The sequence below is a fragment of the Nelusetta ayraudi genome, unplaced genomic scaffold (assembly GCF_046127955.1).
Source record: "Nelusetta ayraudi isolate G7.1 ecotype Tasmania unplaced genomic scaffold, CSIRO-AGI_Nayr_v1 ptg000076l, whole genome shotgun sequence".
NCBI lineage: Eukaryota > Metazoa > Chordata > Actinopteri > Tetraodontiformes > Monacanthidae > Nelusetta > Nelusetta ayraudi.
Window position 1 is genome coordinate 41,395 of NW_027466126.1, and position 16,700 is coordinate 58,094.

The 16,700-nt window shown below is 48.3% G+C and overlaps 2 protein-coding genes and 1 long non-coding RNA gene across 5 annotated transcripts; 1 reads left to right on the plus strand and 2 right to left on the minus strand.

Annotated features, from left to right (window-relative positions):
• Nucleotides 1-39: 39 nt before the first annotated feature.
• Nucleotides 40-8,938, minus strand: prune2 (prune homolog 2 with BCH domain). Of its 3 annotated transcripts, XM_076043692.1 has the most exons (12): nucleotides 8,795-8,925; nucleotides 8,313-8,559; nucleotides 6,820-6,886; nucleotides 6,066-6,266; nucleotides 5,237-5,413; nucleotides 4,457-4,559; nucleotides 3,187-3,318; nucleotides 2,972-3,058; nucleotides 2,119-2,217; nucleotides 1,928-1,966; nucleotides 1,097-1,147; nucleotides 40-960 (listed from the first exon to the last, which is right to left on the minus strand). In XM_076043692.1, the coding sequence occupies exons 3-12, from the start codon at nucleotides 6,848-6,850 to the stop codon at nucleotides 927-929; spliced, it is 954 nt and encodes a 317-aa protein (XP_075899807.1). In that variant the 5' UTR covers nucleotides 6,851-6,886; nucleotides 8,313-8,559; nucleotides 8,795-8,925; the 3' UTR covers nucleotides 40-926. The 3 variants fall into 3 exon arrangements, with proteins under 3 accessions (XP_075899807.1, XP_075899808.1, XP_075899805.1); XM_076043693.1 differs by lacking the exon at nucleotides 8,313-8,559 and having other exon boundaries at nucleotides 8,795-8,938; XM_076043690.1 differs by lacking the exon at nucleotides 8,795-8,925 and having other exon boundaries at nucleotides 8,313-8,750.
• A 226-nt stretch (nucleotides 8,939-9,164) lies between these two features.
• Nucleotides 9,165-14,764, minus strand: LOC142899830 (guanine nucleotide-binding protein subunit alpha-14-like). The gene is made up of 7 exons (XM_076043677.1): nucleotides 14,428-14,764; nucleotides 12,646-12,830; nucleotides 12,033-12,187; nucleotides 11,785-11,913; nucleotides 10,737-10,866; nucleotides 10,476-10,629; nucleotides 9,165-9,861 (listed from the first exon to the last, which is right to left on the minus strand). Exons 1-7 carry the CDS (start codon nucleotides 14,546-14,548, stop codon nucleotides 9,671-9,673), a joined length of 1,065 nt encoding a protein of 354 aa, XP_075899792.1. The 5' UTR covers nucleotides 14,549-14,764; the 3' UTR covers nucleotides 9,165-9,670.
• Nucleotides 9,753-10,130, plus strand: LOC142899831 (uncharacterized). Its single transcript, XR_012928812.1, has 2 exons — nucleotides 9,753-9,893; nucleotides 9,930-10,130. It is a non-coding gene; the product is annotated as an uncharacterized LOC142899831 (long non-coding RNA).
• Nucleotides 14,765-16,700: the final 1,936 nt, after the last annotated feature.

Consider the following 16,700-nt stretch of genomic DNA (forward strand, 5'->3'; position numbering starts at 1 on the left):
TTCGGAGAAAGCTGGTATTGAAAATTAATAATAATCAAATTTGACAGTGATTCAAGACTTTTATTGAACGTGTACCATCATTGTGATGCCATTGATCAATGAGGGGACATGCACTGTTGCACAAAAGGGTTGCACATGCGCGTAGACACACACACACCCGTCCACACACACGAAGAAGATATTGTGCTTTACCAAAATCTCACGTCTCCCAACACGACAGAAGATTACGACAGACTTGGCTTAAAACACACATCTGAAGAGCAACAAGGACATGCTCTGACATTGCACTTATTTATCGAACTACTGCTAATTTCTAGAAAGATAAGACGCCTCCACACAGATGTTGTGTTCTCCAAGTGGCTGCCCGTGTGAACGCTACAAGGTGGTCTACCATCAGGCCTCGCGCCGGAACTGTGATTTGCTGAGATTCAAGTCATTTACTGAGCTCAGGTGACCGATAGAGGGCGCTATTATTGCTCGACTGCTTCTCATGCACGTGACAACAACACAACAGACGCTACAAATGCTCCGGCGCGTCTGCTGGCCGCTAGGCTAGGCTAGGCTAGGCTACCCTAGCTAGCTGACGGCGCTACCCTGCGAGGACCGCTCTCTGCGTTTGTGTTTTGTTTTTTGTCTGTTTTCGTGATGCCAGGCTAAAGGAAACGGAGGATGCTACGGCAGCGTTGGAGATGTGACGGTGAGTAGCAGCACTTGACATTGTCTTTTCATGATAGAACGCCACACAAACGCACACATACACAATAGTTTTCACAAGCATGTCTTTCGCAGCCTCGTGTGCGATATTCCAACGGTGGCTTTTCCGGCCGTTCGGGGGTGAGGGGCGGGTGAATGGTTGGGAAGTCGAGCCGTTCCGTCCGAGGCCACTTGGGGGGCGGGGATGGGCGGGGGCGGGGACAGGGGGGGGTTTAAGAGCTGCTGGCACCTGCGCCGTCTTTGTGGCTGGAGAGACACCAGAGCGAAGCAGACGCATTAAAGACGAGCCGTGTTTATGTGCGGGCGACAGGCTGCTGACAGAAGGGGTGGCTCTTCTTCTGGTCGTGCGTGTGAACTTAAAACATCCGCGGCAAGGACTTACTCGGTTCTGCTCGCTGCCGTTGGCTCGGGTCCCAGCAGAAAACTGTGCACTCTGGCGTAGAAGGAGGGTTGGGGGGGGGGCGGGGGGGGGGAGAGAAGTGGGAAGGCAGTTAGAGCGGAATTTATTCACGGAATTCATCTGCAATTTAATGGTCCGGGGAGTAATGTGTAAAGACGTCTATCGGCACTAAAGTGAATACAAACTGGGGAGGTATGCAGAAAGTTATGTAAAGTATTCAGAAGTAAACAGTGCCTAATACGTAGTCAACTATTAATGCTAATACGTCTCGTTTGCTAATGAAGAGCCTTTACATTTACAAAAAGTGGGTCTATTTAAGGAGGCGTAGAGAGAAAAAGACTAAACACAACCCGTTTATTGCAGGATGGGTGGCACACCAGTCTGAGGCAGTGACAACCAACACCACAGCATCGGTGTATGTTTGATAAATGTAAAGGCCTGAAATGTTTTTTTTTTTTTTTGCAATATGCTTCTTACCACTAGGCGCTGCTAAATCTTACACAAGGAGCCTTGAAGGTAAAAAAAAAGAAAAATGTAAGTCTCGCGACAAATCACTCGGCAATGACGGCTTCATTTTTTTTCTTGACTGTAATGATAAATGAGATAAAGCAACGCATTTAGCACTTTGAGCGTCTCCTCAAAGTCTCTCCCCACTGTAATAATTGCAACCGTAGCCGAATCCAATCGGCCCTCATCCAGGCGAGCAAGCAAAAAGTGAGCTATCTGATAAATGAGCCCTCCGGCCGGGGCGAGGGGAGGAAGAGGAACGAGGCGAGAGCCGCCAAAGTCCACAGAGGGTTGGTTGATGCTTACTTTGAGTTCTCCGCCGCCTCCTTCAGCTCCTTGTCAAGTCTGGGGGGGTGAGAGTTCAAATGACACAATGAATTTGAAGCAGTTCGGAGGCAGAAGACTCGTCCTTGGAGCAGAACGAGGCCGGTGTCTTGGGTTCATTTATTTATTTATTTGTTTATTTCCGTGGGGGGGGGAGACTTCAAGCAACTCACCTAATGATGCACTCTGGGATCTGGATGTTTTCCATGGGGATGAGTTTCTCAAGCTCATCCAAACTGGCCACATACTTTATCTTGCTGCTGAACTTGGCACTGAGACAAAACACACACACACACACACACACACACACACACACACACACACACACACACACACACACACACACACACACACACACACACACACACACATTAGAACAGGTCCAAGTGACAGCAGGGTGAGAGTAAGTGGCTCTGTATCACAGAAAATGCTCCCGGGTCTATTTATCTCCTAGAAGGAAAACTTTGGTGGTTCAACTTTGCGTCGTCGGGCCAATTAACATCTAAACAAACACGGGAAGTTCTGCAGCCGAGAGAGAAAGACACAGTCGCAGTGACCTTGCGGGTCACTGCGCGCAGGTGAGCTTGGCGAAGTTTTGCACGCTGGGATCGAAATACTAATTATCAAACTTGAGGCTGATGGGAATTCCAGTGCCTTTGGTGCAGATGGTGCAGACGTTAGCTTTATAGCTAAAATGTCAGGCAGGCTTTCTGAGGCAGAGTGAACAGACTTCTGACACACACACACGCGCAACTTATTTGCGGAAGGCCGTCTGTTCGGAATCCAACGGCACGTATTAAAGTGTGCGTCAAAGACTCAGGCTTTAATTAAACTTTGCCAGGGGAAGAAAAAAAAAACATTCTGATTTTTCACGCTTCCTTAATCATTGCAAATATTCTAAATTAATTTTTAAAGTTTCAATATTTTACTTTCAGATATTTGTTTTTTTTTATCAAATTCATCCAATTAAATGTATTAGAGGTTTTTACCACGTATGAAAGGTATGTTGCCAAGTGAAACTCATACCTGATGAAGGGTTTGGTGATGGCCAGGATGGTCCTGATGAACCAGGACGGGTGCACGATAATAAACGATTTCAAATTCTTCCTGAGCCTGCAAGAAACATCACACAAGTTCAGTTTGTGTTGCCACTCTTTTTTTTTTCCCCCTCTTCATTTTCTGTCAGAGGGAACAAATGTTTTTAGGTCACGATATCATCTCTGCAGGAATGATGGCCGGACCGTCTGTCGATCATCTGGTAGCATTTCTTCAGCCAGCCCAGGCCCGGCATTCTTCTGTGGGGTGTGGCGCCGTTCAGGTAGACTATCATGTAGTCCTCCGCCACCATCAACTCCAGGGTGCTGATCACATAGCTGCGGAGACACAGAGAGCAAAATCACATGAATGACCCTCTTAATTGAACTTGTAATATTATAAAATGGGTTGGCAGTCGGAGCGTTTCATTGATCGTTAGCATTAAAGGGATTTGCCACGGTTTGTTTAGCCCGTTGCTGTTCCAAAATTTGACCAACACCAAATTATTGCTTTACAATACGCACAGTCAAAGTTTGTCTTCAACATTAAAGGCCAAGTGTGCAAGATTTAGCGGCCTCTGGTGGCGAGGAAACACACTGCGGGAACGTTCGCGCTGATGCTTATGAGCTTCCTCCTCACAAGTGGACCTGTTCCTCCTGAAACTAGAATTCCTTTTATCAGCGACTGAAAGCAACAGTCTTTTTTCTTTTTTCTTTTTTGGAAAGGCTTTGGAGGTCTAAATAATAAAAGATTTCAGCCATAAATAGTAGAAACGCCGCCTTGTTTTTGAGCCGTGTTTCTCTCGGAAAAGAAAATAATCATGTCCCAGAGGCTCATTTAGAAGCTCAGACAACCTCTTCAAAAATCCAATACCGAGTCCACCGAAAGTTCCCTTTCGCCTCAGTCCCCCTCCGACGTTCTCTCCTTCTCGCCAGCAGCAGGGAACTTTGTCACCCCCTCTGAAAAAGGAACTCGACAATACTCTGGGCTAGAACTACCGCTATCCCTCCCCGCTGTAAATCCTCTAATGACTTTGGTCTCCGTCTGACTCTCCTCTCTCTCCTCCTGATCCAAATCTGCTCAGCTCACAAAACCCGGCAAACTGCTGCAGCAATCTGTTTCGTGACAATTGTCGCCGTCTCCCACTGACACCGAGCCGCCGTCCGGTCGCCCGGCTTCAGCCGGCTCCTCAGACCTCGAGCCATCTGGCATGCGAGAAGTGGGGATGCTACAGTTTTACCTCCTTTCATTCCCGTCCAAAACTCTCAGACATGCCAGCTTTCCCAGTATCCATCCCGGAGCAGCCTGTGGGATCCCGACGACGGCGTCCAAGCATGAAATTCGGCTCCGCCGGCACCAGAGAGAGGACTTTGACACGTGGGGGCGACTGAGCCTCCGCTTCTGTCACTTGACTCGGAGATCTGGACGTTTTCGCCGGGAAGGAAAATGGAATTGCTGTTACAGTGTGATACTCACAGGAAGAGGTTCTCCATTATTTCGTGGTAGTCGCCTCTGTCGCTGTCCGGCAGGAAGCAGGCTGCAAACACGATGATGGCGTTCACACCGTCGCCATAGTAGCCTTAATAAGAAAAAAAAGCAGAGAGAGAAAAGAAAGGGAACTTTATCTCCCATTCGCTGGGTTATTATGGAAACAGCCTTCATTGTGTTGCTCACTTATTTCCTTGCTTTTTTTTTTTGATGCCAGTCAGGCTCTCTTTCTCGCTCTCTCTCTCTCCCGCCGTTTCTTCTCCACACTTTCAGGAAGAGAGTAATTTCTTTTTGTTCTCGCGCCAATTCATCGCCACATTCGGTGTCACTCAATCAGAGGGCCCTTTTTTATGGAAATTGCAGAGCTCGACTGTTCCACCGAGAGGTTCGGGCTTTTCTCTTCAGCCGAGGAGTCTAGTGGGACTGAGGCATCCCGCTTGCTATTGTCTGGCGTCTGATTGGAGGAGGAGGAGGATGATTGGCTACGCTTAATGTTGCTCCACTGAAAGACTTTGAGGCCGCGTTCTTGGACCGCCAAGTTGTTTTTAAAATTCAGGTAATCGTGGACCAATCAGTTTCTTTTGAGAAGACAGAAGCAGCAGCGTCAACCAAGATTTAGCTTCCTTGGAACTTCAGCAGCCACCTTCATCACCCACGTTGGCTGCGCACTCAAGTAGCCACTTGTCTATTCTTGCGCCGATGTTTTTCGAGCAGCACAAGATGCGGCTCCGCATCCGCGCTCAACGGCAGCGGGCTAATGGCCGTCACCTCCGTGGGAGATGACCCTCATGTAGGGCTCGATGATCTTCATGTTGATGCGGTGCTCCTGCTCCCCGATGACCACCGTCCGCCACAGCTTCCCGTCCTGCCGCTCCTCCTCGGCGCTGTAGGTGGGGATGGCGTCGTAGGCCTCGTTCATCCCGCTCCTGCTGGTCGGGTCGGGGTCTGAGAGGAGAGTGGGGGTGAGGGGAGGAGAGGAGAGGAGAGGAGAGGGGAGGAGAGGAGGCCAAGCTATGTGTCAGTGGGTCTGAATTCTTGCCGTGATTTATATTGTGTGACGCGGCGGCAGCGGCTGCGGCAGCACAGGTGTTGCAACAGTAATGAGATTAGCGGTGGCTCTGTCCCGCTAAGCCCCCCCTTTGCAGGATGCCAGTCAGCCAACTCTTACTGCACAGGACTCTGGGATTCAGCCATCTGCGATTTAATTCCCTGCACCTCTGGCGCTTTGCGACAAGTCCAAATCCGTGCGAAAACGTCCCGCAGGAGGTGACCTTACAAATAATGTATTGTTTGGATAGAGATAAAAGAATTCTACTTTTCTGTTCTCCAAACCTCCAAACTCTCAACTCCAGCTCGTACAACCTGCCAACAAGTTTTACAGTGGAATGCCGCTGTGTTTATGGATGAAGAGGTGCAGAAAAGCCAACAAAGACTGAATCCCACCGAGGTGGCAGTTTTATCAGAAAACCGCAGCATTTTCACCCAAAAAAAAACACAAAAAGGAACAAAACGGAGCCGCGGAGGCGTTTCCCTCGGTGGACGCATAACTCAAGGGACCAGGGGGACCTTAATGGTCTTGTTTGTTTCTCCGACTCACCTTCCCAGTCCGTCTCATGGTCGGTGTAGTCAAGGTAGTCGCCCTCCTCTGGCGTGTCGAGGTCGTCCACGTTAATGTCCAGGTCGTCCGGCGTCTCCCCGAGGTCGTCCTCGCTCTGGTCCAGCGACAGGCTGATGCGAGGGGCGGAGAGCTTCTTCCTCTGCGCTGGGCCTCCCTGCAGGGGTAGAGAGGTAGGGGGCACTACAGCACACACACATCAGGAAGTCAGTCCACGTTATTCGCCCATGAGTGGCTTGATTTGCCAGTTGGCAACAATGGGCTGGTTGTCTCGGAGTGTTTTGGCCTCATTTTTAAGGGGACGTTGTGCGGAATTCGATAGAATCTAACATTGAAGTGGCACAACATTGCCGCCTCCTTGCACCTTGCGCCGGCTCTTCATGCACATGTCTTTTTATTCAGTCATCTGTTTTGCGGTTTTTTTTTTTAATGACATTGTATATTTAAGAACACTCGAAATGATGTAACAAAGAACATTCCTGTGGTTATTCAAGAAATGTTTTAAGTTGAGGGGAGCCAAGTGATCTTTCCTGCGAAACCTCTCCTTTTCATTTCTGCTTCGCTGGAACCAAAATAAGATCTTCCATTCCGTCATATCGATATTCTTTGGAAGTGGGGAGACGTAAGTACAGCTGTAATTTATTTTTAAGCGGCTCAGTCCGAGTTCAAAATATTTTCCGTCCCATGTCTGGCCAAGAGACCCCTTTAAATGTTAGACAGTGCACCTCTCACCCACCTGGTCTGCCCTCGGCGCCCTCAGAGTTCATTTTGTTCTGTGACGCCAGGTCCGTCCCCTGGAGGACCTGGGAGGAGACACAAAACACGAGACTGTGCTCTCAAGCAAGTAGGATTTCACCTCCCTCCGCTGAGCTTTACCTTCAGTGGTACGTTATTCTTCCCATTACGCTTCCAAAGGAAGTAGCCTTTCATTTCCCTACACATGAACCTCGCGGCTTTGGGTGTCTCGTCAACGGTGTTGGCGAGTAATCTCTCGCCAAGTAATCCGCTACTGCAATTAAACTGCTTTTCTAATAAGTGAGCAATGTAACAGGATTACTGTGCAACTGTTACTTTATCTTCTTTTCAACCAAGGTAATTAGTAATTGACCACTTATGAAACAAAGTAGTTTAAATGACTTCTTAAGGCGTAATCAGTAGTTGGATTACTTTTGTGGCGTAATCCCAACAACACTGCTCGTGAATCAAAAAGACAGTGTGGCGAGTACTTCAGCAGTACCGTGAATCATTTTTCTTGTCTTTCTGCTGGAAACTTGTTTTTACGTCTGACCTCTTTCAGGATGTCACCACTTTTGTACGTGACAAACGCTGCAGCCCCACAGAACCCAAAATAAGAGCATGTTTATCTTTTTTAATGGCCGAGTTGGAGTCAGCTCGCACACACGCGATTCAGCGCGTTCTATAAATAGACTGGCACGGACGAGGACGAGCTCAGACGTATGACGGAGTGGACGCGCCGGCGAAGCACGGGGTAAATGAGTAAGATGCAAGGTTAAAGGTCACCGCCCCCTATCAACAGCCTTCCCAGTCTGACCCGGGGGAGGGGAAGGGGTGAGGGGGGGAGGGGTTGCCGAGCAGCGGCCGGGGGCTGGGGGAAGGGGGAGGGGCCAAGGAATGGTTACATCATAGCGAGCCCTCCCCCGCTTCAAAGCGAGGCGAGCGCACGCTCGCCTGAGCACAGATCTGGCAGGGATGCAAATCTACGCGTGTCACGTGCGCTCGCCGACATGAAGGAAATGGAAGAACATCCGTGTGTGTGTGTGTGTGTGTGTGTGCGTGCGTCATCCCCAGAACAAGGAAACAAATGAGTTCACGTTAACAGCAGTAACAGGCAGAGGGAGAAGAGAGAAAAAAAAAAACCCAATGTGTGCCGGATTCCTAGAGCGGAGAGCTGCGCTGATGATGTGTCACAGGAGCGTGTCTTGGAACGTGCACACACGTGTAGCAAACACACGGTGACACAGGGTGTGGGGGATGGGAGTAGAACGCAAAGAGGAGGAGAGGAAAAACAGCATCAGCTCCTGTGTGCAATCCTGCATGGAGGATGCTGAGCAGCTCCTGCTCACATTTGCACATCACAGCGCCGCTGATGACGGCAGCCCCTCCCTCACCCGCTCCCGCTTCCTGTCTCCTGACTGACTGGGAAATGGGAGGAAAATACAACAGAGCACATCCCTTCTCTCTAGTTGGAATAAAATCCGCTCTACTCACCGCTACTGGGGCTCGGGAATCTCTGTCCTCGCGCCTTTCACAGCATGGATGTTGGGTTTGTTTTGTTTTTTTTGTTTTTTTTTCCTTCCTCTGCCTGCTTCCTGCTCCCAGCCTCTCGGTGGAGATGCTCAGCTCACCCACAGCTCGCCGCTTCCACCATTTTGTGGTCACGTGATCTGGGTTGCTACCAAATATGGGCGGTCACCTGCTACAGCGGCTCCTTCCGCCTCGCAGCGGCTTCCTGGAGCTGTGTGTGTGTGTGTGTGTGTGTGTGTGTGTGTGTGTGTGCGGTTATTATTCCTGACGGGAAGGGCTGGCGTGCACGGCTGCTTTTTACAAGCAGTGGCAGCAGTCCATTAAACAAAAGAGAAGTGTCATATTTAATTACTGATGATATTCAGCCACCTTTAACACAAACTAATGGACTTTTTTTTTTTAAAAAAAAGAAAGAAAAAAACGGTCAGAAAAGTCAACAGTCTTACCAGGAAACTTCACTTCCTGCTTCAACTCTTGGACTTTTCGGGCGCTAAGCGAGGCTGCAGCCTCAAGTCAAACTCTTCTTTGCCCCACTTATCGCCGCTCAGTCCCGGCAGGAGGACGGAGATACGGAAGACGCCACGGCTGACCTTTGCTCGGCACAAAGGTGGCGGCAGCGGCGGGGGCGGGGTTTCCAATCAGCGCGGGCACGGCTACCTGCGAGCAAAAAACACCCCCTCTTGTCCCCCCTCCCCCCATCAACTAGCAGGTTAATGAGTGCCATAAACAACAGAGTTTCCCCATTAGTTTTTTTTTTTTTTTTACTCTTTTTTTTTTTAATCTTTAATGAAAATAAGATGACTTGAAGGTCATCGGTACAGATGAGTTGGAGCGAGTTGAGTTTATTGAAAACACGTCACACAGGTCTCATTGTCTCTACAGCAGTCAACCAGGGAGACTTCAGGCGTAAACAGGCATTGCTTCAGACGATGAAAAAAAAAAAAAAGAAAAAAAAAATTAAGATGACTGTAAACCGCCGCAGGCTAGTTTGAGTCCTCCTCCCAGAGCTGCGGCATTCTTAATGCAGGAAGATTCTGTCAAACTCGTCTGACTAATAGTTTGCCGTGCAGTGCTGGACGAGGACGAACCTGTCTGCAGCAGCTCAGCACGGCAGCTGCCTGTGACTGCGCTCCGTCTTCACTGCGGTGAAAGGGAATTTTTATTTGTCTAAGCGTTCCCAATGTTCCCAAAAGCTCTCAGTTGAGTTGTGAATGAAGGCCCTTCGAAGGTTTTCCCCTTAAAGAGGCTGTGACCCACAGATGACAAATGTCCATAAAATGTTTGTTTTTTTTAAATTCCCGCCGGGCCGAACGGCCGAGCCGTCATTCCAGGTTGAAGTCTCTGAGGTGCTCGACGAAGAGCGTGTCCTTGACGGACTCGAAGACAAACGTGATGTTCTTGGTGTCGGTGGCGCAGGTGAAGTGCGAGTAGAGCGGCTTCTCGCGCTCCACGTGCAGATTCTTGTACAGCTGGAGGAAGAATTTCTTCGCAGCTTCAGCGTTGCACTGAGGCCCTTTGTGTGTGTGTGTGTGTGTGTGTGTGTGTGTGTGTGTGTGTGTGTGTGTGTGTGTTTTGGGGGAGGAGATAAAAGAAGTTGCAAGTTAGATGATGTCTAGGTTTAGTATGAGGGATAAAGAAATGCATAACAAAAAAAAAACAGAGGGACCAAGCAGAGAAATAATTTTACTGGAGGATCTATTCAACATTAATTTAAGTTATCCAAAGGCAGCGCTAACCTCAACCCTGCCCAATGGTAGGCAGCAATCAAGTGAGACAACGATATGCTCCTTCTTTGTTTTTTGATTTTATATATATATATATGTATATATATAAAAATAAAAAAAAGTTTAGTTGTGACAATACGGCTGCTCGTGTGACATCCCTGCAAGTCTTGGCTGCCTGTCACTTCCTTGTGGTTTCTTGTGCTGCGCTTTAAGCTTGGTGGTATTCCCCCGTTTAAAAGGAAGCTCATTGCCAGGAAACTCATCGAGGAATTTAAGACCGGCTTTCGTAACACTTTTGCAACAGTTTGATATGATTGCAAAAGCAAAAGAAGCAAATGCTTATTTTGTGTAAATGTACCTCAAAATAGTTTTCGGAGGAGTTTCTTTTTTTCTCCCCCCTTACCTGTAAAAGCTGGAAAGTACGTCGCCACATGAGAGCGCATGATCTTCTCTTCCAGCAGGTCTTTTTTGTTCAGGAAAAGAATGGTGGAGGATTTTTCGAACCACGGGGAGGCGAGGATGGTCTTGAACAAGGCGAGGCTCTCCTGGAGTCGATTCTGAGGGTTTCCGAGGTGTCACAGAACAATTTATTATTATTTTTTTTTGACATTTCAAAGAAGGAGCCTTTCGGACGAAATGGACGGTGTCTGGGCGAGGACCTTACGTCGTTCTCATTCTCAAATAGGACCTGGTCGTACTCGCTGATGGCCGCCAAATAAATGACGGAGGTGATGTTCTCGAAGCAGTGGATCCACTTCCTCCTCTCGGAGCGCTGGCCGCCCACGTCCACCATCCTGGGGACGAGGTGGACAAAAGCAGCCGCGGTCATCCACAGGGTGGAACTCGCTGCAAATTGCAATCGCCTCCGTGTCTCCCTGAACCTTAACTGCCCATGAGTTTCATGGAGCAAGGTGCAGGTGCGTCTACACACCGCCAGGACTCACCACAATTGTAAGAGTCAGCCAGCTAACTTTAGGCTAAAACACAGTGTCTCAAAGACATTTCTCTCAGTTGGAATCCTTTTAAAGCGGGTGGAGTTCTTTCCTTTCTGTGAAACTCTAGAAAGGTCGCGTGGATTAGAAGGCACCGGCGGAACTTAGAGCGACGTCAGGGCGAGGAGCGACGGACGATGCAAAGGAGCTTCTTGTGACGTGTGCAGTTTTAATATCTGGCAACAGCGACTGTGTGGTTTAGATGGCCCTGTTGTGTAACCATCTGGAGCAAGTATTGTTATTGTCTTAAGCATATGGCATAAATATTACCTATTGGTTGTACCCAGGTCTAAGCTGGTGACCAAGTGTGACAGGGCTTTAGCCATCTATGCCATCTATGAAATCTCTGAATGCAGCAGTCGGGTCCATTATTGTTTATTATACATTTATAATGATTTATTATAGAATTATGAATTTAGAATGTTACATTATGGTTTAAACTGATGTCCGTTTATTGCAAGGTGAGTTTGTCCGGAGAGTCGACTCAACAGGGACTGAAGCGTTCTGCTGTTCTACATCCTGCACTGTAGGTTTGATGTCTCCCATGTTGTACACAATGTGTACAATGCATGTATTTCTATCCAATGAGGGTTGTTTTTTTGTGTTGATTGCTGGCAGATAAAATATTCCATCAAAGTAGTTGTAATGGCGGCAGGAGGTTTATTGATCGGTCGCTTTAACTTAAGGCTGATCTTTTGACTCCGCGGCACATTATCCCACCTGAAGACGACGTTCTGCAGGTCGAAGGGGTACTCGACGATGCCGGTGGTGGCGACCCTGACCCTCAGGATGTCCTGCTGCGAGGGGATGTACGAGGCAGCTGAGATTCTCTCCAGGTCGCTCAGGTAGCTGAAAAATGGCACAAACCAAACTTTACAAAAACTGAATGAAACATAAGAAAATTGCATTACCATTAGTTGGTTTTTGTTTCTCCGTTAAAGAAGTACAGCAACAAATGTGCATCTCACTATTTGGAGGAGTCGGACAACTGGAACTCCCTCCTGCGCTCGTAGCAGCTCTGAATCCCGTGGTCGCTCCACACTAGCTTGATGGCGTCGGCCTGCCACGGCTCCAGGGTGGTCAGCTGGTCTGCCTCGATCTGCTCCAGCCTCTGTGCACGTTGCTGGTGGCGGGGGAAACACGCGCCTTGCATTAGAAACTTAAAGCGCTGGAAGCCAACCATGGCTGTCGTACAACCACGTGATCTACCGTGTCCACGTTTGGAACAAAAATGTTGAAACTAAGTCAGGCAAGACCGAACACACAAGGTCAAACGGGCCAATCGGGGCTCCATCACACTCTGTACGCCACAGTGTGTGATGGACACGTCCCAGCAAAAAGCCAGCCGGCCATCTGGCGGTACAGAGCCCTGTCCTGATGGGAGGCGCTGAGCCGGAAGACGACAGACCTGGCTCCCTTAATGGCTGGCCGGCCAATCAGCGCTGCTCATCAACACGTCAAATTGGTTTATAGGGTCATGGGATGGATTTTGTTGCGGCTCAGCAAGCGAGGTGGGATGGAAAAAAACCAAGTCAAGTCCACCGTCGTATGCCATCCGACAGAAACAGGCAGTTTCCTCACAATGTTTTCTTCGGCGACGAAGTCGATGCGCAGCGTTTTCATGGCAGCGATCAGCGACTGGATGGAGGTGACGATGTTCTGGAAGACCAGGCGGGTGAAGCCCTTCCTGTCGGCGTCGCTGTAGCCCTTGCCGTGGATGATCCTCATCTGCTTGATGAAGGTGCTCTTGCCGCTCTCGCCGGTCCCTGGATGCGCAGAGACGAATGAGACTGAAGTGTGAGACGTTGAGGAGGGAGATGATTACAAACAAACAAACAAAATAAAAACTATCCTGGGAAAATCCACTGAATCCACAGTCAACCCACTGAAGCAGCAGAATCAAAGTACTGACCAGTGTTGGTGAGTAATCTATTACCAAGTAATCCACTATTGTAATTAAACTACTCTTATGTCAACGGAGTGATGTAATGGGATTACTGTGGCAAAACTTGCAATTATCTCATGATTACGTTATCGAGTAACGAGTCCATGACTTGCACAGTGTCTCACTGACTGGACAGGAAAATGGATTTTAATGGAACAAAACAAAACCAATTTCTTTACAAATGGACACAGACTCGAAGTTGTCACCCAGTTTTGCTGGTTAACTTGTTTGTGCTCAAGCTATCCAAGTATGTGTGTGTGTGTGTGTGTGTGTGTGGCGCTTTCGCCATGCATCTCGGATCGAAGCGGCAAAGTGTTTTCCGCCCTTCGGCCGTAAATCACTCCTGATAAGAGAGTTGAAAAAGTCTCTGAATGTTAACCATTAGACCAGACGTTAATGACCTCTCTCTCCAAACACAAGTTGGCACAGGTTCATCTTGTGTGAATGACATATTGTTCTCAGCCGTGCGCAGCTCAGACACCTGAAATATGAGCAATTTGAGGGAACAAAGTATTTTTTTTTTGGGCCCGACCTTCATCCATGGCTGCTTTGTGTGTGAAGTGAAACACTATCATTAAAGAACACAACACAGCATAATATAATCTGGTGAAATTGGCAGCCTTACAGCTTTAGGGGAAGCGGGGGTGGGGGTGGGGGTCCATCTACTGAGTCTTTGTTTTTGATAAATAAAGCTCAAAAGCAAAAAAATAAATAAATAAATAAGTTAAAATTCCTTGGTATTGTACAAAAATACCAGGCACTAACTGGAAATTCCTCGACAGTAGTCAGGCGTCCACGCTAAAAGGATCTTTTATGATCTTCCCGGCAAACTGTTGCGACAACAAAATGGTAATTGTTTGGAGAAGGCTTCAGATGTAAATCTTTCAACCAGCAACCTGACTTCCTTTTGTCAGAAATGTGTCACATGTATCACTGCCTTTTGCAAATCCTTGCCCCAGGTGCTTGACAATGACACAGGAATCTAGTGAAACATCACCTGGTTCATTTTTAATTTTACAGTCGTGTTTGCCTTTGGCTCAAAAAGCTAAACTCCATTTTGCTCATTTTGAAGTTGACTTTAATTTCTAATTGTATTTTCCTATTACGTACTAAAAAGATTATTTGCAGGGTGAAAAAGTACAGCAGTCTTGTTTGTACTCACCAGAACAAACAAGAAAACTATTGTCTATTCGTATTTCCTTCATTAGAGTGATGACTTTAAAGGTCAGATTTAACACCGAAAAAAAGAAAAAAAATCTAAATTTTGCTAAAAAAAAAAAAATCTAACCATTTTAAAATCAAACCATTGAATCAGGAGAACAGTAAAGTGTTGAGTGAGAGCGCTGGGGGAGAGGAGGAGGAGGCGAGGGGGGGGGGGTTGCAGTTTAATGGCCCAGATCTGGCTCACAAACACTCACCCAGTAACAGGAGCTTCCACTGGCGGTAAGCTTCTTTTTTGTCGCGCCGCAGTCGTCTCTCGATTTCTCGGTTTATCCGGCGTCGCTCTGCCTCCTCGGCCGGGACGCAGCACTCGTCCATCGCCGCTCAGTCGACTGCACGTCAGTGTTCTCGAGCCGGGCCAGCGAGAGCTCCGTGCCGGAACAGGTGGTTTGTCAACTTCTCACCAGTCATTCTTCCTCGTGCGGGATCCAGCTCAGGTGCATTCCACATTCCTGCTCTCGCAGGGGGAAGGCGGGCAGATGGGCCGTCTCTCGGAGGGAGGCAGGGTTAGAGTGTGTGTGTGTGTGTGTGTGTGCGGGCAGATCCTGTGGATCTGCTTACAGTGCCCCCCCCCCACAAACCCCTGCAATCCCAAGGGCTCGCTGAATTTGAAACTCCCCTTCCTTTCCCACAAAGAGCTGGAGGGCAGCGGCGGAAAATAAGAAGGATGGACAGAAGAAAATAAAAGCCAAACAACCACTTTAATATCACTTTACTATCCCACACCCAGAGGCGTTTTGTTCATGGATGTGTGTGTGTGTGTGTGTGGGGTGGGGGTGGGGGGGGGGGGTTGTGGGGATGCCAGTCCTTTAAAGGCCCAGTGTGGAAGATTCAGCAGCATCTAATGGTCAGAAAGGGAACAGTCGTTTGTTACGCTAATCCCAGTTTGCTGCCCTCGCTCACTCACTCACTCACTTTCATACGCAGGCTGTTATATCGTTAGCCTAACAGCATCGTTGCCCAAGTCATTTTTTTGGCAGAATTGTTATATCTGCCAAACTTCACCAATGTGCTTGCTAAAAAAAAACAAAACGTGTCTTTTCTTCAACGTTCAAATATGACTTAGGCAACTATGCCATTGGGCCAACGACAGGAGGATTGTGTTAACAATCTCTGGCCTGCGTGCATTTCCCATCGTACACCTGGCGGTGGTGATGTCCTATCGATTTACAGCCGCGCCACCTGCTAATTTCTCACACCCCCGGCTACAGGATGTTAGCGCGGCGTTTCTGCTCAGGAGTTTCCTACATTGACAACACTATTAGCCGACTATTAGAGGCTGCGAGGTTTAGGAGATGATTACCGAGCTTTGTCACCCGGGAGGCGGCTGGGTGACAGAACACTATCTCGCCATCGTTACCGCACCACTGCAGCTGTGACTCAGCCGCCTCGTCATTGGCCGGGCTCAGCGGAGGCGGCTGCCGGGCCAAACGGGGTGGTTGTACCTGTTTGCCCAAACGACGACTGAATTTCAGCGCAAAAGCAGGCGGCAAATTGGGCTGTCAGACAGGCTGGATTTTAAAGGTCTCGTCATCATAGTGTTGTTAAACCAGGTGGAAACGGTGGCCTTTCATTTAGATTTGCATGTGCGCTTGTAAAAAAGACGCCAGATTGACTTAATGTGTTTCCGTAAAGGTTACCTTCTCAAAAAAAAAAAAAGAAAGCGTCCATGTTGTGAAAAACACCTTAGAATCAATCTTCAAAGATCCATCCTGCACCTCTTCTGCTGGCCCCACCCTTCAGACACCTTGCCATGTCACCAGAGGGGGCTGGTACACCTCCCAGGTTAGCCAAGGAGATGGTGTTTGACTTCCGGCGGGCACCTCCCTCTTCACAGCCAGTGGTTATTGAGCGGGGGGTGGAGGTGGTCGACCACTACAAATATCTTGGGGCCAATTCCAATTCCTCCCTTAACTCCTCAATCTCAACCCTCGCCCTTAACCCTCAATCTTGGGCCCTCAATCTTGGCCCTCAAAAATAAGTGTAAGGGCTTAGAAATGGGACACCCCTTAAGTTCAGTTACGTCGTCAGACTGTGGGGGGGGCGGCCTTACGCCAAAGCTACGTCCAGTCTGTCAAGAAGACGACGACGACGAAGAAGAAGGAGAAAAAGAAAAAGACGGCGAAAAAGGAAGAAGTCCTCCTTCGCTACACAACGAGGTACACAAGTAACGTGAAGCCGGGACAAACCTTGTAAAGTAAAAAAAAAAATGTTATTTTACGCAACAACGATGTCAATAATCCATAAAAAAAAGTCTTAAACTAAGACAATACAATGGTTTGGTAATATTTATATCTTTATTCACTAAGAAAATACTTCCATTTGTAGCTCGCTTTTACATCGCCATCTTTTTCTGTCTTGGCGAAAATACGCAATGCATTCTGGGTAGCCCTTACTGCCAAGGGTGGTGCTGGAGAATCTCAATATTGAGGGCGATACAGCCCTTAAACTCCTCCCTCAACTTGACCTT